At 45.2% G+C, this 26,365-nt stretch overlaps 1 protein-coding gene across 1 annotated transcript in view; it reads left to right on the top strand.

Annotated features, from left to right (window-relative positions):
• Nucleotides 1-26,365, top strand: part of LOC115773688 (potassium voltage-gated channel subfamily A member 1) — a 148,944-nt gene that overhangs the window by 95,235 nt on the left and 27,344 nt on the right. Inside the window, exon 2 of the mRNA XM_030720559.1 lies at nucleotides 13,629-15,757. Coding sequence (XP_030576419.1) covers nucleotides 13,629-15,023 — 1,395 coding nt within the window. The 3' untranslated portion in view covers nucleotides 15,024-15,757. The remainder of the gene's footprint in view (nucleotides 1-13,628; nucleotides 15,758-26,365) is intronic.

Raw genomic sequence — 26,365 nt, 5'->3', positions numbered from 1 at the left:
ATGACTGCACCTCGATTTCCCAGCAGGTCACTGTGGGAAACGCTGACTTCATGGCAGAGCTGTGAAAGCCTGTGTGGATCAGCTGGATCCAAAGCAGGATCAGAAAGAAGAGCACAAAACTCCAACCAACCACAGACTGTATATAAGAGATGGATGTACACACTGTGATGTCACCCACGTCTCACTGAAGGCCCGCCTTGAAGCTGCATTGTGTACTTCTGCACAGTCACGCAGCAGTGACCTGTCAATCATGAGGTCGGCGTTCCGAGGTTGGCCTTCCGAGGTCGGCGTTCCGAGGTCGATGTTCCGGTCCTTTCTGACTGTAAGGGATCAGAACATCACGTTTTCTTCAGTAAGACCTGAAACTGACTGTAAATTCATCAGAAAACATCTATAAATACTCACAGACTGGTTTCCGGTTTCATGCAGTTCACTTAATTGCATGAATAAAGCTGTTAAAGCTGTTCGGTGGTAGTTGTGTTGATTCTCCAGGAAACGAATGTGCACTCATATTCTGTGAGTGCACATTCGTGGATCAGGGTGGAAACATGACTGTGTGCTCTTGTTGGGAATTCAATGTGCCGGACGATGTTCCCTCATGCTGAAAAAATCTGTCCTTCCTTCCCTCGTTCCTCTCCAGGGGTGTGTGTTTACAGATAATGTGAGTGTGTGTTTCTGTGTGTGTGTGTGTGTGCTCTCTGCGGGTCTGAAGTCATCTGGTTCAGTTTAAACAGACACTGCAGTGTAATGTTCAAAGCTATAATTTTTTATGTGCTTCACTTGTAGCTGCAGATATTGATGTTCACACTGTCAGGTACAGGTGCAGATGCTGTAAAGCTGCAGTAACAGTGACTCTGCTCCACAGGATTAACTAACAGAAATATTTGGTAGGGAAGAAGACACAGAGGAATATCCTGAGCTGTTCAGCTCATTTAAGCCTCTTTGAGCTCTTTATTCATTTTTAAATGTGGGTGTATGTTCGTAACACCGGCTGTGGTTACCAACCAAAACAGAAATCTAAGAATCTGCAGGTTTGCGTGAAGAAGTAACTGAAAACCTTTATATGGAAGTTATTATTCAAAAGCTGCAGTTCTTCCACCGTCCAGCAGAGGCGCCACAGTGAGTCAGTCCCCATAGAAACAAACATGTTTACACCCTGATACAGAAACTGCTTTGGTCTCTGTAGATAATTTCCCCTTCATAACAGCTGTTTCTGTAACTCACATGTTTAAATAAAGTTTGTATTATTGGGGGCGTGGCCTCTCTGACTGGCAGGTGGATGGCGACACAGGCGGCTGTAGCTGCTAGCTGTCAGCTAGGCTTCACCTCAGCTAATTTACCCTTGAAGTGCACCGGTCCAGATGTGGTGTTCTCAGATCCATCGCTCACTCATCATGGCTGACTAAGCGTGTTTTGCTCCAGGCTTCAAAAACAGGACTTGACTAACAGTGTCTGAGAGCAGGTTTAACATGCAGCCTGTGATGAGATGCTGCCTCAGATTTCAGGCAGGTTACTGGAGACCTGCTGGATGTTAGGAGCTTAGCGACGGTCACGGTGGATAAACTCAGAGAATCTCGGTCGACTCGGGGATGTTCGACGTGTCAGCCTGAGTGAACACATCCAAAGATCTTAGCGTCTCCATCAGAGCCCAACGGCATCACGACTCAAAGGGAAAACCAACAAAATAATAATCAGCTGTTATTTAATGAGCTCCTGCTGTGCCACTCAGGACTTTACAGAGGAGGCCCCGCCGGGCCATTCCCATCTTTTTGTGTGTGATGGAGGGTTAGAAGCTTTTGATTTCATGTATCATAAAAGAACAGAATATGAGAGTGCAGACAGCAGATCAGTGTGTGTGCATGCACATAAAGGCAGGGTGTGTGTGAGAGAGCAGAAGACTTAAATCCTTTTTTTAAATGCTTTTCACTCTTAATACCCTCGCCTGGGAGAGAGAGAGAGAGAGGACGAGCGATACTCACTTAGAGAAAGGGTGGGGGGGGTGGTGGGGTCTGTCTGGGGATTTGGACAGCTGTCAATTAAAATCCCTTGACACAATCCAGCTCTCCGTCTCTTCCACCACGCCGACATCCCTCTGCTCAGCAGCACTCCTGACACATCCATCACAGGTGATGTCCTCCCCTTTACCTCCTCCCTCTTCCCTCCTCCCTCCTCTGTCCTCCATCCTCCGTTCTCCCCCCTCCTCCTCCTCCTCTGTCCTCCCTCCTCCGTTCTCCCTCCCTCCCTCCTCCCCCTCCCTCCTCTGTCCTCCCTCCTCCGTTCTCCCTCCTCCCCCTCCCTCTTCCCTCCTCCCTCCTCTGTCCTCCATCCTCCGTTCTCCTCCCCCCTCCCTCCTCCCTCCTCTGTCCTCCCTCCTCCCTCCTCCCTCCCCCTCCTCCCTCCTCTGTCCTCTCTCCTCCCTGTGCCTCCCTCATGAGTCTGTCTGCAGAGAGCAGCAGAGGTTGTTGTTATTATTTCTTCCGAGGCTATAATCCCCTCTCTTCCCCCCTGCAGCCTCTGTTGAGTTATTGTAGATTTGACTGTGTGTGTGGTGTGTGTGTGTGGTGTGTGTGTGTGTGTGTGTGTGTGTGTGTGTGTGTTAATATCCTGTGTAGGCTGCTGTGAACAAGCAGAGATTTTCTTTTTGTGATCTGCTTCCCAGAGGGCCTTTGAACACATGCAGACGCACTGAGGTGGGTGGGATGGAGGAGGGGAAGCCCTCACCCAGGCCTTGAGTGTGTGTGTGTGTGTGTGTGTGTGTGTGTGTGTGTGTGTGTGTGTAGAGTGATGGGGGTTACCCAGGACGCACGTTAAAGCTGGAGGTGCAATACGTGACCAGTGGAGACCGATGATTGGCCCACAGCTCCTCCAGTCGCCTCCTTTATTTTCCAGTCCAGCAATCTCTCTCTCTCTCTCTCTCTCTCTCTCTCTCTCTCTCTCACACACACACACACACACACACACACACACACACAACACACACACACACATTTATTTTTAGTGTCACAAACTTCACGTAAAAAATGATGTTTATGAAAAGGTGATTTTGTTTTTTAGGATGAATCGTGGAGGTTCTTGGACATATCTGAAGGTGCAGATTTGTCTCTCTGCAGGTTTGAGTTTGTTTCTACTTTCAGGATTTTTCAGGAATACATTCAAAGATTTTTTCCTAAACTCAGCTGAATTAAAAAAGAAATGCTTTATTTAAAGTCTCAGCGTGTTATTTAAGATGTTCAAATGAGGAGATTGTTTTTCCTGTTTTAAACCGGAAGTGTCACATGATCAAATCTGAGTGGCTTTAGTGTGAAATGTGTCTTTGCTGTGGTTTGAATTATGATTTGTGTTAACACAAATGTTGTGCTGTTTGTGTGTCTCAGGTCAGGTCATTTAGCTCCAACATGATTTAACTCTGACCTGATTAAACATTAGCTCGTTATTAGCAATTCCAGCAGGCAAAGGGTGCCGGATTCCAGGTCCGAATCCAGAATAAGGGACATTCCCATGCTAATGAAAGGGGAATGATATAATCCAGAATATTTTGTCTCATTATATGTTTACATATAATGACAACAAAGTCTATTTGAATCTTGAATATGGAACATGGGGAGCTGATTTGGCCAGTTTTGAACCAACAAACAAAGCAAACCAGCTTCAGAGGGGAAGTGACCACCTGACCAGCAGGAAGGCTCGCTCACTGTCAAAGCTTAAATATTAGGATCAAACAAGCTGTCGGTTTTGAAGCATTAAGCATAAAATTATTTAATAATATTAATAAAAGTAGTAATTATTAAAAACCGTAGATTGTGGAGGACCACAAAGTTTTCCAGCTGTCACCAAAAGCTCTTTGGGAGGGCTTCAAATGTTCCTGCTCAAGAACTAAAACAGGTCAAATGTGTTTTCTTCTTCTGCAGTTAAAGCGACAGAAGCATCAGAGTGAGTAAAACAGGTGCCTGCAGCCTCGCCCAGGTACAAACCCACCGGCCGCTCCTGTGCCAGCCCGCTGAGCGAGCATCATTTACACCTCTGTGTCTTTTCTCAGCATCGACACGTTTATCGCTCTGAATCGCAGCTCTTCTTTGAGCTGCTTGTCCTTACTCTGCTTTGTGGTGCAGCGTCCTTTTCCACTGTCCACTGAAGCACAACCTCCCATGTGCAACGTCAAGCTTTAACACGCAAACTGGTCCTCCCAGAGATAGAAGCACGAGAGCGCACACATGCATGGTGAGGAGGAGGAGGAGGAGGCAGATAGATAGGAGTCCATTTTAAATTGCTGCCATGTTGATGCTGATGGCCAATTGAACAAGAATGAGCTCTGACTGAGAATCGGGATGATGGCGGGGGAAATAAACGTTGGGGGAGCCGCTGCAGACCGTCCTGCAGAATCAGGACCAGAACACGGCCTGGATTTCAGCTCTGAGTCTGAATCTTAACGAGCCGCGGCATCAGCCTGAATAAACGCTCTGCTTGTTTGGGTTGAAGCTGAACTTGGCCTCCTCCTACACATCAGCATCTGCTCACAGGCTTGCTGACAAATCTCACCAAACCAATCACACTAACAACGCTGCCCTCAACCTCGACCGAGCGCACAGGCAGCGCTTTAAATCCCTCCTCGGCTATATTTCTCAGCGCTGATTTCCAAATCCATTTAGCAGCATCTACAGCCTTTTCTGCACATAATCTGTGTGCATGTTTTAAGCCGCCAGAGAAACTGTTACTTTAAATGAGTGGCACGCATGACGTGGTGTCCTTGATTTTCCTGCTTGCACATGTCCTCTCTCTGTGTTATTATGCAGGCATCTGCTGTCAAGACTTCTTAAACTCATCACAGCGCTCCTCCCGCTCGCCCCTCTCCACGCCGCTCTCTGCATGCAGCCGCCCTGAGCCCAGAAACACACACACGAGAGTGTGTGCAGAGCGAGGGCACATGGTGTGAAACATGCGCACACACAAACAGATATGGTGATGCGAGGTTGGTGACGCTCCCTCAGGTGTTGTAGAGTCTGACTCAGGCCTACTGTCATCCCAGCAGCGCCGCTCGTCTCCACACAGGCCCCAAATCTGACGTTTTACTGCTACTGTACCAACACACACACATACACACGCACACACACAATTATGTTTTCAGAAGAACCCACATAGCAAAATGTAGCTGGAGAAATGCAGAAGAAACCTTGGTTTCGGGGTCTTGGGTATGTTTTGATTCTTACTGATGTTCCTCGTGTCCTCTGGGTTTCTTTGTCATCCTCTCTGCCTTGTCCACGTGTTCGTGTCCTTGTCTTCCTGGTTTCCACTTCCTGTCTTCTTGCCTGTCGCCTCTGATTTGCTGATTGTTCCCACCTGTGTCTCGTTCCACAGTCTGCCCTCTGCAGGTGTTGATGAGAGGAACTGAGCATGTCCAGTCTGAGAAATGAGAAGCTGTTCATCTGCTGTTCCTCTGCTGTTCCTCTGCTGTTCCTTGTGAACTTTGTATTACATGCTCTGCACGGGTGTGCGTCCTGTGTTTGCGTCGTATCTGTGACATTTCCTTTTCTTGTCGGGGGACAGGAAGTGGTTTCATGACTGGCACCAATGAGGCAAATGACCTGTGCAGCCCCGCCCTCACCAGCTGCTCTGTAGCACAGGTGAGAGTCTCACCACACTGTACTCATTAACGTTGGTGACAAACAACCAATGAGAGAAATAGTGATTCAGATTTAGATGCTGGCACAATATAAGGATTCATGCATATAATACATTGTCTATATTGTTTGTGTCCATAAATCACATAATAAAGACTGAAACCTGAGCTTGCAGTAGTATATATTTATCCAGAGGCACTGAGCGCTGTAAGAGAACTTTGCCAAAGATTTATAGATTCACTGCAGATATTTGACATATTATTTTAGGAGATTAACTTTGATAATAATCATGTGAACATGTGATTACAGTCAACATCAGACAGCTGCAGGTGTGGATGCATCCAGCTGTGCTTATCGTTTTTATTATATTGTTTAATTTTTTGTGTCATGTTTGTTTTATTGGTGATTTATTAGTTTATCTACTTTATTGGGATTTTTTTTTATCCCAACAGCAGACCCAGTACACACTGGAGGGATAACAGAAGGCCTCGGCCCGCTCAGACTGCTGTCCCTGTGACCCGGATCAGGTTAAGTGCCAGAAAATGGAAGGAAACAAACCGACAAAGACTGAGTGAGAACACAAAGACTGGACACACAGCAGGGAGGAGGATAATAAGGCACAGGTGAAGCTAAGGCTGCTCAGATGGCTTTTTTACCTGTGTATTTGAGGCGTGTTTGCTTGTGCTGTACCTACTGAGCTATAAACAGTGTCTGACAGATGGAAAAGTGATGACTCGCTGCTGCTTTGAGAGCACACACTCATTCCTGCAGTTTGATTTCACTGGTTTTCCACTCACACAAACCCAGACTGGATTTTGGCAATCAAACCATCACATCTGTTACTTTTTCCTCTTCTGCTCATTTCCAGCTCTGTGTTTCATTCCCGTCACTTCCTCCTCAGTGAAAACAAAAAAGCCATTAAAGGTGTTCGGTGCTCTCGATATGATTCAAATGAATGAATTATATAATGAATTTAAAAGCACCTTCCATCCGTGCTTCTGTGATGTTACATAAAGTTTTTTTCCCACTTTGCAGAATCAGTTTTCTGTGCTGACCTGCAGTTTTTTTTAGAAGCCATGTTGTTGTTATCAGCTGCAGCAGCAGCAGCTCTGAACTGTGTCTCTGTAATTAGAGAGCTAATTTGTGAGCTGCCGTCGTTATGGATGCTGGTTGTTAGTGGTTACCTGTTGTTATGGTTACCGTTTCCCTGTGTAGCTGGCAACAGGACCTCGAGTACCACAGAGTGGGACTCAGCTCAGCTCTCCAACTCCTACACATGTACATCAGGATGGCTGAGGTTTGGGACATTGTGTGATTTAACCTCAGTCAGTAACTGCAAACCAGTAAAACACCAGCTTACCTTTAATTTCTCACAAACAGCTTCCAGTTAGAAGTTCAGAGTTCACAAACGTCTCAGAGGTTACAAAAATCCATCAAGGATGAAAAAATCTGCTGTAAATATTCAGTTTCATACTATTCATATTTTATTATAAGGTAAAACTACAAAATGAAAAGTTCATCACGAATACAAAAACTTTCAGTGATCATAACCACGTGCAGGAGCTGTGTTTGAGTGATGGTTTATGATTCAATACTTTGTGTTCATCCTGAAATAAGTCCACAGCTAAAGTTTTGTTCCTTCATGTTCCTCAAGGAATGAATCTTACAGGAACATCTTCATGTTTTGGGATGTTTGCCACTGATCCTCACTGTGAGGTTCAGCCCTTCTGTGGGTTTTCTCCTGCCATTGAAAAACATGCTGCCTGTGTCGGCCCAGGACACTCACATCAGAGTAAAAATAGGACAGCAGCTTCCTCACAATGGGAAAATCTGTGATTGCATTCAGTTTTTTACATGATGTCAGGAGTTTCATGCTTATTGTTGCCATTATGATTAAAGTTCACGTTTCTTCAGAGACAGAACAAAGAAAGGACCCGGAGAGATGCAGGACTTCATACTAAGCTCTGAACAAGTCTTGCTGTTACTTTATTCCAGCTGGCAGTTGTACTTTGGAATGAAGCCGTCTGTCATTGATCTGATATTTGGGTCAGATGGTCATTAGACTGGGGCAGCACAGGGGTACCACTGTTGCCTTGGAGACGGTGGCACTGACACAAAGACAGGAGGCTGAGCTGGAGGCGGCAGAGCTGAAGATGCTCAGATCTTCAGTGGGAGTGAGCTGAAGGGACGGGATTAGAAATGAGTCCATCAGAGGGACAGCTCAGAGTCAGAGAGGCTGAGGTGGTTTGGAAGACCTCAGAGGAGGTTCATGGATGCACTGAAGGAGGACATGCAGAGGGTTGGAGTGACAGAGGAGGATGCTGGGATAGGGGGAGATGGAGGCAGATGATCTGTTGTGGTGCCCCCTAAAGGAAGAAGAAGAAGAAGAAAGTGAGGCTGTGGATTGACTTCCTGCTTTGGTTCCGTTCCCTCTCTTATGACTGTCTGTCTGCTCTCTGTAGGTTCACCTGTTCTTCTGCCTGTGTCTCATCACCTGTCACCCTGTATGTGTGTATACAGTCCGCTCATCCACTGCTTACACATCGTATTAATCCAGCAGGTATCAGCAGCACACACCTGAGGTTTCTGTATGAGAACTGTAAAAATCTGTGCATCCTTTTTCAGAAACAGTCTAGCAGCAGATACACCATCAGCACAAATCATAGCTCCAAATGAGATACATCAGTTCAAAGCTGTGCTGATCATCACGATAAAGGGAACGATCCTGGTCCGTTTGGTCATGTTTGGGTTCCCTCTGTGTACCAGCCTCCCTATGTGTCTGTGTGTATCGTGTTTGGTTACTTCCTGTTTTACTTTGACAGTCTTTTGTCCTGTGCGCTTAGTGTTTAGTTTTGCTTCCCTCGTCTCGTCTGTAACCATGTTCAGCTGTGATCCCACCTGTTGTCTCTTCCCTCCTGAGCCCTTGTGTATTTGTCTGCTTTTTGTCTTTGTCCTTTGTCACGTCCTTGTTGTTGTACTGTCAGCTGTTTCCTGCTGTGTGTTCTGTTCTGACTCATGTTTATGACTTTGTTCAAGTCAAGTTAGTTATTTCTGTAGTTTGAACCGGCTCCTGACCAGTCCTGCGTTGCATTTCCCACTCGCAAATAACGCAAAGTTTCACAGCACAGACGTCCTTCACGTACAGACTACAAATTAAAAGCAGAATCACAGACATGTACTGAGGTTTTGCAGCATTAACGGTAACACAGTTGTTAATATTTGAACTTCTACTAATAATGATGATCGGTTAATGAAACCTTAAACTTCACCTGATGTGATTAGCTGCCTGCAGCCTGAGTAAAGCTGAACATGTGGAGGATTCAGACCTGAAGTGCTGTTTATATTCAGTCTGATTTAATGTTGGACTCTTAATGAAAACCTTTAACCGGCTTTATTTACCACAGTGTGTGAGCGCAGGTCTGAGGAGATGTCTCACAGTAACAGAGACCATTTGATTTCTCACCATGACGACACATTTAAAGCCTGCTTCCCTCCGGGCCTCGCAGTGAGACCTAAAGATCTGTATCAGACACATGTGGCCATCACATTAGGATTCAGAAGCACACCGTCTCCTCAGCAGAATAATCTCTGTGCGAATCATTTGCTCTTTTCTCATGTCCCTGTTTATTTCTGCTCCTCCTCCTCCCCCAGTTTTATACCTCACAGCATCCAGCTACAGTTCCACGTTTTCAGAGCCGCCGCCGTCCGCATGACAAACATGATAAAGTTTATTGTAAAAACCTCCTAATGGCTGTATCCAGTGCGTGAAATCGCTGCGTTGCCAGTGGCCAGTTACACAGTGGGATGGGCAATGGTGGGTTATTATTCATGGCTGCAGGAGTCTGAGAACAGTGCATTAATCCAGGGACAGGGAGATGCACAAAGTTCTTATCATGATGAGGCTGTGGCATTAGATAAGGAAACAGATAAATATAGTGCTCATGCTTTGTTTTCCTAATCCACCCACAGGGCTAAGAAACTAACCTTTTAAATAGGTCACCTTCCTCTGCTTTTAGAAACAAACACTAAGGCTGTCCGTGTCCACTGGCTGTGCATCTGCGTGTCCTTTGTAGAAGCTGGATTCAGTTTGGGATGTTCAGTCGGTACATTCGGACAGTCTTTGGTTAAAGAATCGGTGACCAGCACAAAGCCACGGCCTGATCACGGGTGAGGAAGCAGCGTGAAAGTCCATATTTACAGGAGGGGGGTCTTTGTGGTGGAGCATCTCAAACCCAAGACTTTGACTCAGGAGACTGTGCTTTGTGTCCTTATTATTTCTTTTTTTTATTATTACTTTCAACACGAGAGCCATAACACGGCTAAAAAAAAAAGAAAAAAATAGAAATCATTTAGATTTGGACAAGAAAGAAAGCTGAAGTCAGTACAGGTCAGCTCATTCATCCAATTTATGACCTTACATCAATTTCTGATACCCAGACCATCTTTTTTTTTGTTGTTGTTTCCCAACCTGTATATTTTTGACAATTCCATTTATAACCTAATGATCGACTGGAGACCTGCAGGATGTACTCTGCCCTACAACAGCTGGAATAAACTCCAACTCAGCTGGATAAGATGAAGATGGATGGATGGATGGACGGACGGATGGATGGATGGATGGATGGACGGATGGACGGATGGATGGATGGATGGATGGATGGATGATTGGTCGGTCTTGGCGTGAAGCTATCAGCTGGTCGTTTTCCAGGCTCCAGTTGCCTAGGTAACCCCCTAATATATTTACTGCCAGGTCACATGCCAATCAGTGGTATCCTGCGCTCTCATTGGTAGTTGCTTCAGTCACTTGCCTGGAAGCTGAGAACAGGTTATCTCAGGCCCCGCCCACTTTGCTTTGCCAGTGATTTCTGACCCGCAGTTGCTTGAAGTTGCTTGAAGTTGCTGATGTTCCTGACTCTGTAGTCTCTGGTTGTCACAGAATCTTTGCTGCCTTTGGCATCAGTTGATTGAAAGAATGGTTCAAATCTAAATGGCTCCCTATACTATAAGGTTCAAACATCAACCTCTGCTTCTGAAAATGAAGCTGCATTTCCTTAAGTTTACATTATTAGGGGCGTGGCCTCTCTGACTGACAGGTGGATGCTGACACAGGCGGCTGTCGCCGTTAGCTGTCTGCTAGGCTCCACCTCAGCTAACTGGAGTCCCTGAACTGGACCTCTGGACTGTGTTTGTGCTGTTGGAGCGTTTTGGAGCATTTTTAATGCAATTATCTGCTGTGGCTTCACTGGACTAACAGACCGTCTATGACAGCGGCGCTCCAGTTCGGGTGAAATTTGGGGATTTTATTTGGATGTTACTGAGCACTGATTGAAGTTACCTTTACTTGAACAAATGATACTGAAAGTAGCTACAAAAAGATTCAGAATGAGTGTAACCAGATACAAAAAAAGACACTCCATGAACCATGAAGAGATGCAACATGACCACAAAACATACACATTAACATGAATGTGCTGTGAAACCAACAAAATCATCTGAACGGCCACAATGAGATTTTTAAATACACTAATAAATCCACAGAAAGGAGCAGAAAGTCTGCAAGAATCCCTGATTGTGAGGTTTAAACCAGAAAAAGACAATGAGCAAGTTAATGATTAGTCACTGTGGTAACATGTAACAATGTGGCTGAAAGACTCACATGATGGATATTAGCCCCAAACATGATGGTACAAAAACCGTATTTCGGATAACCAACCCTGGTGGGGGATGGAGGACGCGTGCAGTCACAGTGGGGTCTTTATATGCAGACAAACATGAGTTTGAGTTGTAAAGAAAAGCTGCATCCATCTCCTTCAAAGCCAGCAGGATGAGGCAGAGTGTGGCCCCGGGGCCGACCCAGCAGCCAGAGAGCTGAAGAGGACACGAACATAAAGGAAACAAAGAGGAGCTGAATCAAAGCCGGGGTCCATGGACGCCATCATGTGGAAAGCAGGCCTTTATGCTCACACTGTAAAGAGATGGATTTGTGTGCATCAAGGAGGTCTGAAAGCTGCGTGCACACGAGTGCTGCTGCAACAGCAAAACACACAATAAATCAGATGTTGTGTTAGAGTCAGGAAAGAAAATGAAACAGATAAATGAAGGACTCAGTCTCACAGCAGTGTGCAAAACACCATTTAATTCATCAGTTTATTACATTTTTCATTTACATGAACTGATATTGATTTGTGTCCTCAGTTTTCTTTATTTTTCAATGTCAGGAGCGACCCATCCAAGGTCATGCTAATCAATAATCATTTTCACTTCTACAATAACTTCCTTCTAAATCCAGAGTCGTGGTGCAGAGATCAAATCAGGCTGTAAACATGTTTATTTCTGCTGCAAAGTTTTAACATGGGGACTGACTCACTGTGGCGCCTCTGCTGGACTGCAGAGGAACTGCAGCTTCTGCTGACGTGGCTGCTGCTGCGCCTGGTTTCAGAGGTCTGACTCTGCGCGCAGGTCGGAACAGGCAGCAGCAGGAAAAATGAGACTTTCTGAAAAAACAGCTTTATCTTCAGTTTTGACTTCTGTTACTGTACAAACCTGAGCAGTGAAGCCGGTCCTGCAGCTCACAGAGGAGTAGAGATGGTCATCGGCTTAGACATGTGTGTTGAACTGGCCTTTTCCAGTTAGGAAGTCATTTTAATATTAATATCTGAATCTATAATTACATTACTTTTTTTGATTTCAGATTTCATTAAGATTTTTGTTTGGTCACACTGTGACTCATCCTACTGATTTAAGCTGTTTTTACATCATCACAGGCAGCACGAGCACTGACCAACCAGCACAAAAGTAGAAAAGAAAAACGTATTTATTTATTTATTGTCCTTTGTGGTGAGTGATTGACAGCGGCGAAGACGGTAAAAATCAAATGATACTAAAGTTTCTCATCACAAAAGTTAAAACAGGAAATTGTGATAAATAAAATGTATAATATGAATAAATAAATGACTGCAAAGGTGAATAGTTCCGGAAGGAAACGGTGTCCTAACCCGCGCAGGCCCGTGCACCTGCCTGAGAGGTGAAACATGGCACAGTGTGGTCGTGTTTGTTTTTATGGTTTCATAATGTGTTGAATCATATCTGGATTGTACTTTGTTATTTTGTATCGTGCGCAGTGACCGTTTTAAATCGTTCCTTTTGACTCGCGCGCACCGACTGCCCCCGGTATAGAAAAATCCAAATGAATGAAAGTGAATAAATAAAATGAGATGGTCGGTGCGCGCGCTCTGTCGCCACAGGCGGAGCGCGTGTCCTCTCCCAGAGAGAGAGAGAGAGAGAGAGAGAGAGAGAGGCGGGTGGGTGGGGTGGGGGGTGACAGCTTGTCTCGCATCCACAGACATTTTCAGAGGCAGCTAAACGGTTGAACAGCACTTTTGACGTCAGGAGTAATCACTACAGCCTACTCTCTCTCATCCGGGTCTTCTCTTCCTCTTCTGCGCTTTTACTGTTTGTTTCGCGCAGACCTGCGGCGGCTCTCAGCCTTAACAACAGCAACAAAAACAACACAAATGCACTCATGTGAAGCGGAGCCGCGGCCGCAGGAGCCGTGATTCAGAGCGCAGCTCCATCTCTCTCTGCTGCACCTTTGATTTTTCTTTATTTCTCAGACTTTCCTGGAGGCACCGGGAGGATGTTCGCGCTCCAGCTCAACAAGTCTCTCTTATTTTGCACGCATTAACTGTTGATGGCTGCGGAATGGAGATAGCCTTGGTGAGTTTTGAGAACGGCGGCGCTAAAGGGAGCGGTGGAGGTGGCGGTGGTGGAGGCAACAATGCCGAAGAGAGCTGCCGGAACGCGCTGGATGTCCCACAGCCGGGCTTCGTTCAAAGTGGACTCGGAGAGGACTACAGTAAGGAGCTGAACACCCGGGGCAGCCCTCAGCCGCCGCACCACAGTCCCTGGAAGATCAACGACATGAACAACACTTTCAGCTGCAGCGAGAACGCCATGGATGCGCTTTTACGCGCGGACCACAGTCCCCATCTGTTCGACGAGGACATGCTGGACATGGACATGGACACGGAGAGCAACGAGAGGGTGCTGATCAACATAGCCGGGCTGAGGTACGAGACTCAGCTGGGCACCCTGAACCAGTTTCCTGACACTTTATTGGGAGACCCCGCCAAGAGGATCAAGTACTTCGACCCGCTACGGAACGAGTACTTCTTCGACCGCAACCGGCCGAGTTTCGACGGGATTCTGTATTTTTATCAATCGGGGGGGAAGATCCGGAGACCTGTCAATGTGTCAATAGATGTGTTCGCGGATGAGATCAGATTTTATCAGCTGGGGGAGGAGGCCATGGATAGGTTCCGCGAGGATGAGGGGTTTATAAAAGAGGAAGAGAAGCCGCTGCCTCAGAACGAGTTCCAGAAGCAGGTCTGGCTCATATTCGAGTATCCGGAGAGTTCCAGTCCGGCCCGGGGCATCGCCATCGTGTCCGTGATCGTCATCACCATATCCATCATCACCTTCTGCCTGGAGACGCTACCGGAGTTCAGGGACGAGAGGGAGCTGGCGGTCACCAGCCGGCTGGACAACAGCACCGCGCCCCGGCCGTCCCTCACCTTCACCGACCCCTTCTTCATCATAGAGACCACGTGCGTCATCTGGTTCACCTTCGAGCTCATCGTGCGCTTCTTCGCGTGCCCCAGCAAGTCGGAGTTCTCCAAGACCATCATGAACATCATCGACATCATGTCCATCATGCCTTACTTCATCACCGTGGGCACGGAGCTGGCGGAGCAGCAGGGTCAGGAGCACCAGAACGGCCAGCAGGCCATGTCGCTGGCCATCCTGAGGGTCATCCGCCTGGTTCGGGTCTTCCGGATCTTCAAACTGTCCAGGCACTCCAAAGGTCTGCAGATCCTGGGGCAGACGCTGAAAGCCAGCATGCGCGAGCTCGGCCTGCTCATCTTCTTCCTCTTCATCGGAGTCATCCTCTTCTCCAGCGCCGTGTACTTTGCCGAAGCGGACGAGCCGGAGTCCCACTTCTCCAGCATCCCAGATGCCTTCTGGTGGGCCGTGGTCACCATGACAACCGTCGGTTACGGTGACATGAGGCCCGTGACGGTCGGGGGGAAGATCGTGGGCTCCCTGTGCGCAATCGCCGGCGTGCTGACTATCGCGCTCCCGGTCCCCGTCATCGTGTCCAACTTCAACTACTTCTACCACCGGGAGACGGACCAGGATCAATCCTCCCTGAAGGACGAGCCCAACAGCGGCAGAGAGAGCCCCGAGCTGAAGCGCAAAGGGAGCAAAACGTCAGTGAAATCTCAGGACGTGGAGAACAACGAGGCGGGCGCTTCGGTGGAGAAAACGAACATCAAAGCGAACAGCAGCATGGACTTCAAGAGATCCCTTTACGCGTTCTGCTTGGACACGCGAGAGACGGACCTGTAGCCCTGCACACACACACCCTGGCTTAAAACATAAATAGTTGTGTAGAATAAACCCCCATTAATGGGCTCTTAAGTCTTTGCACGGTGCAGTTGGAGGATCAACACATTGCAATCCTGAAAAGTTTTAAGAGGGTTGGTTTATAAAAAGCACACTTTAATCTCCATCATCTGGGAAGCACATCAGTTAAAACTGCGGAGTTATGAACGCCCCGCGGAGCATGTGATGCAACACAGGGGCCCTTTAATAAAGCAGGAACACCTACAGAGCGTCAAATCTAACTCATGGATCAATTAGAGGGAAACGGGACATCAGATGCTGCAGATAATCAAGGACAAGCAGGACTTGGAATAATTACTTGACACAGTGACGAGGATTAACGGGACCAACCAGACTGTGTACATAATGCAGGAAGCAGAACACATGCAGTAGTGCAACAGAAAAAAGGCAAAAATAATTTCCCTACATTTATGTTTATTCTGAAAAGTTGTGTACATATTCCCCACAGGCTGCCCTTTATGGGGTTGCTCTTATTGTAGATAATTTGGAGGAAAAAAACACATATATTTTTGAGATGCAGACACCTGTTTTCCTTCACTCAGGTGAGAGAGAGGACCTCAGCCTTGAACTTTTTAAAATAAAGAACATTTTGGATTTTTTTTAAACTGAGGGAACAACAGCCAAGAAAAGAGGACAGAGCAGAAACATCTGGAGAGATCGAGCGTCAGTGACACCAGGTGAGTGTCATTCTGAGGCTTAAATCAGTTTTTATTGGATGCTCAGCAGTGTGCACGTGAGGTGCATTTTTTTCACCAGTCTTACTTCATGCATGAGGAGCTGTCCTTTCAGCACCATGCTCCTCAGTATGGAGTTTCATTGGTGACAAAATTGAAGTGATTTTAAAAATGCATGGATCCAAACTGTATTTATAAGGATCAAACCACAAACAGCCCTCTCAGTGACACTTTATATTATATACTGTACAGCACTTGGCGACAGCGGGGAGAAAAACCTGCTTTTAACAGGAAGCGATCTCTGACAGAAACACAATTACGGCCTTTTGCTTCCCCCTTCAGGCAGTGAGAGGAATTACACTAACACTTTTGAGACAGAGACCAGCGTTGGTCCTAAGCAAGCTTTACGTTTTCTACATGTTGTACCCGCATACAGTCACCAGGGGGCAGTGGGCTGTTGTTAGCTATGTAGCTTAGCTCCTCCCACAGTGTCCGGTCTGAGCTTCGCATGCTTCTTTTTTTTTTTTATCTTTGATTATTTCTCCCTGATTCTTCCTCTTCGTGGTGAACTAAGCCCTCTTTTCAACCAATCAGCATTCTGCCTACACATAGTGTCACCACTACTGGGGTACGTGTTTGACCTGTTCTGACAGGAGCACCTCTCTTCAAGTCTCCCCAAGCATGCGTCAGAGGTTCATGTTCACAACCAAGTTTCCTAGACAAAAATCCATTATTTAGACAAACATGCTGATAATTACATCGTTACTCCAGAAGGTTTACAAATACCAACATATCCCAGTAAACCAAGTTTTCACTTATTTGGCATACCAGAGTGGAACAGTGGTGCCTCACAGTGAGAAGGTTAAGGGTTCAAACCTCCCAGCTGGCTGGAGCTCCTCTGTGTGCAGTTTTCTGTGGGATCTCTGCAGGTTGTCTGTCACTCTGTTAACCCTGTGATGAACTGGAGACCTGTCTGGGTGTACCCGGCTTCTCAGGCAGTTACAGTTAGGACACCCCCCCCCCCCCAAATAAAAAAGAATTGGATGAGTGTTTAAGGAAATGGATGGATAACAAGTGTCTGCTTGTTTTTGAAGCTATGCTAGTTTAACGTGGGGAATATGCAAACCTACATCAGGCAGTTCATTGGTGGATGTGAACGTGATGTTCTGGATGGATTTGCATGATAAATTTGAGGGATTTTATTCTGGCTTTGACTTGGTGTTGATATCTTGAATAGGATCAATTACATATGAGATTAAACAAGAAAAGGTGTGAAGTGATGTTGTGAAGAAAAGCCACAGACTAAACTGGATCCAGTTCATGTCTTCAGCACATCAAGATATGCAGAGTCGGATACTTGTGTTTACATTGTAGTCTTTCCTTTGAACGAGCAGCTTGTTTTCTGTTTGCTGGATCAGAAACTTTTTTCCAACATTTTCCTGCTAATAACTTTCTACAGTTCACATGGAGCTCGTCATCACGGGAGCGAAAGCCAAGAAATCTAAACCAAAATGATGACATCTGCCTCTGGAAGCTTTCTCACAGGTCAGACTCTGTGCTGTTAGTGCACCAGTTTATGACACTGAGCTGCAACAATATGTCTTTTTTAATGGAGGTGAAGCAGCTGTATTCACAGCAGAAACATTTGGAGCTGAACCTTTTCTGCTTGTATGACTCCACTGTTATTAGCATTATGATCAGAAACTGCTGTCCAACGTGGGTCTTTAAGGTCAGCGCATCGTTAACGAGCATCCATCTCCTAATGAAGCTCCATGTCTGAGCATTTGTTGGTGGACTTTCACTCTCTTTATTCGAGAGCTCCAAACTTTAACTAATCCGCTGCTGATTTAAGTCATTAATCCTGGTTTGGTCTCAGACTATAAAGCACAAAGTTCGTGACACCTACAATAACCCCTGCTGTGCTAAAAAAAAGAGGTCTCATGCTATAAAAACTAAAAATGCTGACTTTGACCTGCTCAGAGGACAAGTTGGAACAGTTTCAAAGCAGATTAGAGTGAGATTTACCGCAGCAGAGTGATGTCTCTGTGCAGATATGGGGCACATTGAACACAGTAATGCACGTACAGTAGAAACAAATGAACTGTTGAGCCAGTTTCCAGATAGATTTACAAGTAAACAGTAAAATTATCCAACAGTTTCATCTTCAAAATGGAGAAAGGATGCATCAATATTCAGACTCAGTCTTACTGATGTGTAAAGATGAATATTAAGGCTAAATATGAGGCAAAAAGCAAAGAGGTTCAGTTGTTTCATTCATGCCTTCCTGTAGTTCAGCGGGACTCTAACTCCCGCCTCGCTCTGCTGGAAGTGGAAGTGAGATTTGCTATCTTTTATTTTTAGTTTGGGTAAAGGGGCAGTGCACAGATGGAGTCTGCAGGCAGAAGCCCGTCAGCTGTCACGCTGGGTGTTATCTCTGAAGCAGCTGAGAGCTTCCTGCACGTTTGTCCTGAGAGACCCGGCAGCACTCCAGGTGGGATGGGGCGTCTTAATGGGCCAAACAAGTCCGCTTTGCATATTTATAGAGGCTTTAAGGAGACGCCTCACTTTCTGTTTTTACAATGATCTGATTCACGGGTCACAAAAATAGAGGACAGCGTCTGAAGCAGATAACAAACAAGAGAAGCCAGCAAACAGCAGCAGCAGCTCTCCCGACCATGTAAAGATGCCACCGTGCTCAGTTATACGTAGAATATCATTCTGATTATTCCTGTATGGATTTCCTATGTCGATCAATTATATGTGACCTGCCTGAAGCTGGGTTGCATAGCAGCAGGATACACAAGATATTCCAAATGTCTTGTTCCCCAGAAACACCTTCCTGCTCCTCCCGGGGGATCCCGAGGTGCTCTCAGGCCAGATGAGTTATATATAATCTCTCCTGAGAGTTTTGGGTCTACCCCGGGGTCTCCACACAGCTGGGAGAGCACAGAAAACCTCTCCATCACATGCCTGAACCACCTCGACTGACTCCTTTCAACACTACGAGCTTCCGGTGGATGTTTCTAAAGTCCCATCAGCAGAAACAACTTTTATACATCGGCTGACGGTTGTCTCGGTTGCTTAGGTAACACTAATAAATTTTCCACCTGGTCATATGTCAATCAGTACTATTCTTCACTCCCATCAGTAGCTTCAGTTGTTTGCTTCAAACATCTAGTGCAGTTTAAATCTCTACCTGCACCTTTTTATGGCTGACAGGGGAAACAACCTTGAGGGTTGAACTTCATGATCTGGAATTTTTATCCACATGTTGAAGAAGCCGAGTTTCAGAAACTAGAAGATCCTAACTTTTCCATCAAGCAGGGATTTTGGTCTCACTTATAGAAGAGTAGATGTTAGCCTAACCTTCCTCAGGTTACTGAGACTGTGGATGGAAAGAAGTGAAGGCTGAGACCAGCCAGTTCAGGGACTCTAGTTAGCTGAGGGGAAGCCTAGCAGACAGCTAGCAGCTACAGCCGCCTGTGTCCCCATCCACCTGTCAGTCAGAGAGGCCACGCCCCTAAGAATACAAACTTTATTTAAACAGTTATAGAAACATACACACACACACACACACACACACACACACACACACACACACACACACACACACACACACACACACACACACACACACAGAGACCAAAGCAGTTTCTGTATCAGGCTGTAAACATGTTTATTTCTATGGGACTAACTCACTGTGGCGCCTCTGCTGGACAGCAGAGGAACTGCAGGTTCAGTTCTGGCTTGACTTTTCAGCCCTGGAGGTCGCTGCTTGGTTTCTGGCACAAACTGTCATCGGGTGGATTTGCAGAATTTAACTTGAAGAGTAGAGTTAATGAGAGTGACTGAGAGCTCGCCACCTGGTGGCTGCTTTGTGCAGATGCTGCTCAGCTTTACATGCAGCAGTGAGAGTTGCAGTGAATGTGTGTAAGTGTGAAATGATGTTTGCTTATAAGCCTGTTTAAATTATGAAAGAAATCTGAGATCATAAAACACAAACAGTCGCGATAACCAATCAGAGCTGAGGAGGCTTTTCAGGAGGTGGTCTTATAGAGAGAAAGAGGAGGGGCTTCAGATTTAAGCTGCTTCTGGCAGGTACACCATCAGAAAAATAATGTTTTATTTTTTAAGCACCACCATCCAACATTTCAAATTATTAATACTCTAAATGAGTATTAAAAGCTCTGTCATCACTTTCTCTATTTCCTTTGAATTATTTCCAGTTTAAATCAGTTTATACATATAAACAGTTAAATATGTAGAACCATTTTTTTTTATAATTAAAATATGAGGAATGTTTCTAGGAAATTATCTGAAATATGAAGAAAATATAAAGGCTGAAGTCTGCTAGTAGTAACACGGACATCCCTCTCAGCTGCGAGCAGCTATTAGCTGGAGTCGGTCCTGCATCCATTCAGGTCATTGAGAGGGTGATGATAGGCGCTGACAGAGCAGCGTGAGGATGCAGGCCTTATGATCATCAACACATCAGGACTCGTGTCTGCTGGTAACTGAGAGAGAGTCACAGCAGCTGCAGGAGAAACCCGTCTTTACTTCCTCCAGTGAAAACAAAGCACGCCGTTAGCGTTTATAATTTACCTAATGATGGCTGCAGTGAGGCTCCTCCACAGCAAAGATAGAAAACAGTTTTTAGAGCTGGTTTTGTGCTCAGAGGAAGAAATAGGAAGGAGACGAACACAAAGTGTGGAAACGATCTGTGAACTCAGCACTCTGTGAGTCGGGTTGGGTGAGGTGTCACTGTGATCTCAGAGCTGAGCACCATCTGCCCAGAAGAACAAAGAACTCTTCGAGGCTTCAACGGTTCAAATCAGACTTTAAGTTCAGTTTTCCTGCACAGTCTGTGGATTTAAAGCTGACTTAATCTGATCAGTTCCAGCTCTGTATTTTTCACTCTGTGGATGACCATATAAGGACCTCCCCTCTGTGTGACATCATACAGATCCAAGAGTATAAAAACTGTGATAAACGGAGTGTTTGGAGCAGCCTGTGCCTTTGACTGACCACACTCTGAGCTTATTATTACAAACTTTAGTTTAACATGAAGATCCACCTCGGGAACTGGAAACAGGAAATGGGGAGAAGCAGAACAGGTCACCTTTAAATGCTGGGTTTTTGCTGATTAACTGATTGTTTGGTTCATACAGTCAGAAATCCATCCAAGCAGAAACTGTGACTCAGTGACCTTCTTCATGACTCAGGCCCTGCTGGGTTCAATAACAGGATAAAGTCAGAAGAATATTTATCCAGAGGATAAATGAATCCAGAAGAGCTTCCCTGAGTCACTGATATAAAAATATAAAAAAATAAAGCAGTTTTTTTTTTTTTTTTTAATGCTTAATCATCTCTGCAGACCTCCTCATCCATCAGCTGCCCCCTCCTGCCTTTAATCATTTCAGGGGTTCTTCTGCTGAGTTTTGTGAGCGATCCAGGTCCCCTCGCTGCCCGGATCCGGTTAGATTACGTAACCTTCCTGTTTATCCATTTTTCCCTCCACTTGCCACCGTATGCGGCCCCTCGTAGCAGCGGTGACAGTTGCCTTTTGCATGAAGAAAACAGTCATTTAGCATCATCTCCGCTGTGCGGATCCTTTGTCAGCAAGCAGAAAGCTGCAGGACAAAAATCTGTCCTGCAGATCCACATGGCCTCACCTACTCCGACACGCTGCCAACAGTGCAGCATCTGGATGCAGTCGACCAAAAGTCAATGCACATGCTAGCCCGCATCTTTTATTACTTTCATCTGATTTCACTGGGTAATTACAGCCTCCATCACCATCTCCTCTGTACACTCCTGGTTGCTTGTTGAAGAGGGTTTTTGTTCCTCAGCTTCACAAACATGCTGCATGATGGGTAAATATCTGTGAGCTCTTCTTGTAGAGTTTAGCTGTAGGAAATGTGAATGTCAGCCAAGCTAAATGTTCACAGTGTACAGATATGGCATAAAATCACAGACTGTACATGAAAGGTGGCACTAACCACCGTGACATCACCCACTGGTATCTGGACTCCATCCTTTAAAGTCTTAATGTGAGCATTTTGGCCTCCATCATGTTGGTTTCTGGAGCTATGAATATGCAGATGAGAGGGAGGTGTTATCAGCTATTGCTAGTTAGTCAAGTCAAGTCAAGTCAAGTTTATTTATAAAGCACATTTAAAACAACGACGTTGACCAAAGTGCTGTACAAGATCTGTAACCCCAAGGACTATACTAAATAAAAATAAAAATATATAAATAAATAAATAAAATAATTAAATAAAAATAAATAAATAAAAACATTAAGAACAATAAATAACATAAGAAAATTAAAAATTAAAACGTTTAAAACAAGTACCATAAAATACCATAAAACAATCATCTAAAAGGAGGTAGCACTGCAGCCAAATGCCAAGGAAAAGAAATGTGTTTTTAATAGAGATTTAAATGTGTGTATCGTCTGAGCTGTGCGGATATGGAGAGGTAGATCGTTCCATAGCTTTGGTGCTGCTGCTGCAAAAGCTCGATCACCTCTCTGTTTTAGTCTAGTTTTAGGCCTCTGTAAGAGCAGCTGGTTCGATGACCTCAGAGCTCTTACAGGGGTGTGACAGTGAAGCAGCTCAGACAGATACAAAGGTGCCAGTCCGTTTAAGGCTTTAAAAGTAAGCAATAAAATCTTAAAATCGAGCTAGTTAGCTAGCTTGGTTGCATCACACAGACTCAGTTACCTACTGATCAGAGCTCAGTAACATCCAAATAAAATCCTAGAAACTGGAGCTCAGGCTTCATGCTGACCTGTCACTGCATTTTTCATATTTTGGGGTTTTTAATGCTGAGCTTTGAGGTTCTGTTGATATCCTGACTCCTGGTTTAGTTTGGATTCAATTTTAGACTTCATGTATCTGTGCAGCTCCGTTTGTTGAATCTTCTGCAGCTTCAGAGCTGCTGTGAATGGATTTTTGTCCTTGTAGAGAAGTCGGTGCTATTTGCTGCTTGCTTTCAGTCTTTGTGCCAATCCTGAGTCCACAGAGAGGAAACTAACTGTTCAAAGACAGAATAACAGGATTAGCCAAACTGCTGTAAAAACCTTTAACAGATGAGTTTGAGAACAGAGTCGAGTTAAATCCAAAATAAAGCTACTCAGATCTCAACACTCCATGTTTTAGTACCTGTTCTGAAACGTTCAGTGGTATGATCATTTTCATCACCCAGCATGAAATATACATATTTGTTTGAATATTTTTGGAATCTCTCGCTCTTATTTCTGGCTTAAAGGCTGAGCCGGCTCTCATGCAGATGTGGGTCAGCTTCTAGCAGTGATTTGGCACTGACGCCCTTCATGAAGTCATCATTTCATATAGCATGTGAGCAAGTGTGCGGGACAATAAATTAGGACCCATTTCTGGTTCATTCACCTAAGTCTTTGTTTACATGGCTACATTTTATTCAGAGGCAGCCCAGCCATCACTCCCACAGTACGCGGGTCAGATGAAGACCTGGGCCTGAATCATGAATGCTGGTCCAGGTGAGGACCAATTCTAGTTTGTTCTTGGTCGGCATGTCTCAGATCTGCAGTCAGGAGTCATTCCACTCAGTGTCCCACATTAAATACGAACTCTGGCTCAGATTAGGGCTGGCTCTTCTTATTCGGTTACATTTTGGTTTCAATGTTCTGGCCCAGTTCGGGCAAACATAAGCAAAGTAACGAAGAGTCATCATGTTACATTCCTGGGGAAGATTAATATGTCTGGTGTGGACCACATGACCTTAAAGCTGTAGTTAAATTTATGTGTTATAGCAAAAAAGGTGTTTGAATTGATCCATCGTCATTGATGAATCTGGAATTTCACAGCAGTGAAATTTCAGTAAAAAGAAAGAAGTCAAATTCCATCATCATATTTTCATTATTTATTGCTGCTGAATGCATATTTCAACAGTGTTAATAAACAGTGTTAAAAGTGCTTTTCAAAGGTAGACAAACATGTTGGTGAAGGGCCCGAGGTGCTGCAGCTAGAAAAAACTACACATAAATGTAAAGCAAACAGAACAAATATAAAATGGTCAAAGTCGCACATCCTAGATCTCAGGTGTCCTGACAGCTCCACCTTTTTCCTGCTGTTTGCTTTTATCAGTTTAAACTGCTCTGCTGGACGCATCAATTAGCTGGATATAACCGAGCACCGGGACGCCGTCCAAGCATCATGAACTCTGGCGGCGCCACCGTCGCTGTAATCTGGTGGACTGGCCGCCTAGCTGCAGATCCCAATTAGGGAAAGCCGTCTGCTGCTGGCAGCTGAACAAACGCTGTCGAGGACGGGGCTTAGTGTCATCCACAGATCCGTGAAAATAACCCTCAGTCGGATACTTGTTTCAGTTTCTGCTGCAGGTTTTCAATAAAAAGTAATCCGTGGATTCTGCTGTGAAGCCCACTGTGGTTGGGATAACTGGACCAGATCACATCAGTTACTATAGCTGATGGGAACATTAGCAGATAGATTTTGGGCGATTCTAACAGATAAAATATATTCTTTAAAGTAATGAAAACAATAGAAATTACAGTGTTTGGCACTGATTGTGTCTAACCATAGTAATCATTTCAATCACATATTTGAGTTCTTTATTGTTTTTCACATTTGTTAATTTTATCTGTTTTCTTATGATCATTTAATGCTTATGTGTGAGTTTTATTTTGAAATCAATGCTCTTATTGTAAAAGAAACCATTAACCTCATGCTTATTTCCTGCTCCTCTGTGACTCTAATGGGCCTGAAACCTGAGACCATGACCTCAACAGGAAAGAGTTTTCTGAGCTCAGAGATCAGCTGAGCAGGAACAGCCAGAGGAGTCGCCCCCTGCTGGACATGCATTACATGATGATGCTGGAAAACTGCAGGAATAACACCTGGATGTTAAACATCATGTTCTACTAATGAGCTCAGTGTATGATGTCACAGAGAGAAGACATCCCTAATATGGTCGTCTCAAGCACAGAATCCCCACCCACCTATGGTTCAAGCCTTCTGTTTACAGGGAGCAGCCAATCAGAAGGAAAGCAGCATAAAGAGGGAGGAGCTAAAACAGCTTGTTTACAGGTTAAAGGAGGATTATTGTGTACTATGAATGATGCAAAGCAGCTCTGGAACAGTCCAGGAATAAAATCATGGAGCTGGAAATGAGCCGACCGGGTCGGTTTGTAGCTGATGGCTGATGGCTGTCTCAGACAGCACCATCTGTGTCTGTCATAGGTACATTTTATTTATATTTTTATGTGATTATATTTGAGGATAACTGCAGCAGCTGAATATTGTACCTTACATTAGATCCTCCAGCCTTGGTTCCCAAGTGAAGAGAAGCTTCTTGAAGGACTTTATTGGTACAGACGCGGTCACGTGGATTCAGAGGAAGCAGCATTTTGGTTATTTAATAGAAATCTGCAAATCTGAAGTTCATGTTTTAAAGCCGACTTGTACCTGAACAGCTGTCGCTGCACCTGTGAGTCACATTTTTCTTCTTCTTCTTCTTCTTCTTCTTCTCTGTTGTCTTTGTTCTGACCTTGAACACATCGCCGGGATTTGAGCCTCAAGTTTAAGCTGTGCCCTCGAAAACTTGGAGGAGCTTAAAAAACTTTGCGTGCCGACAGAAATACCCGTCCACAGCTGTCAGAGTGACTGACGTCTCATTTCACCGAGAGCCGAGAGATGCTAAAAACACAGCCGTGACTAATCCGAGCTGCCGTCCCACAGATTCAGATAACACACAAACTGTAAGATATGCAGTATTTACATTATCCTGTTTCTATTTTTAACCTTGTAAAGGCATGAAATCCAGGGACGTCTAAAGCTTCGCATGACAGGAAAGCAAGAGAGGAAATATGAGCGGAGCTGCAGCAGCACAGCTAATTACAGCGCTCCATGATTACAACGATTATAACACGACTGTCAAAAGTAAATATGTGACTATGAGGCTCAGCTGGGGACACATGACTGAGGCTTTTGGCACTAAAACTGGCAGCAGAAGTCGAGTATGAAGGCAGGAACGAGGCTGTGCAGCCTTTTCTGAATAGGCTGAGGTGATTAGTGTGAGCTTCTCTCTGCAGCCCCCCCACCGGGGCTCCTATCACCCCTGCTCTGCTGCACACAGGACAGGAAAACGCTGGAAGCGGGAGAGACAATGCAATGAGGAAGTTACATAACATGTACACTCATATATAAATATATTTTCACATGCATACTCACTCACTCACACACACACACACACACACACACAATGGCAGAGCTCAGCTGCAACCTCTGCCGCTGCCTGAAAAAAGTGGGAGAGCAGTGAGAGTGCAAAGATGGGGCTGAGCTCAGCCGATGGAGGAAAAAACTAGTTTCCATTTGTGTATTTGGAGGCTCACTTGGACTTAACCTTTAACCCCCTGTACTGGAGACCGGCTGGTTCTTTCATTAAAACACTTTGGAATGGTTCTGGGTCAACATCAGGTTTGTAGAGCTGCACATGCAGACTTGATGAACAGCTTCAGTAAGGAAACTGTTGGACTCTCCATACTGGAGATGTTTGTTCACACCGTCACTGAGAGCTTTGACCAGGCGAGGAGCCCGGTGATGGGCTGAA

This window comes from Archocentrus centrarchus, chromosome 23 (assembly GCF_007364275.1).
Source record: "Archocentrus centrarchus isolate MPI-CPG fArcCen1 chromosome 23, fArcCen1, whole genome shotgun sequence".
Classification (NCBI taxonomy): domain Eukaryota; kingdom Metazoa; phylum Chordata; class Actinopteri; order Cichliformes; family Cichlidae; genus Archocentrus; species Archocentrus centrarchus.
Note: the sequence above shows the minus strand (reverse complement) of the source record. Positions and strands in the feature narration are given on the sequence as shown.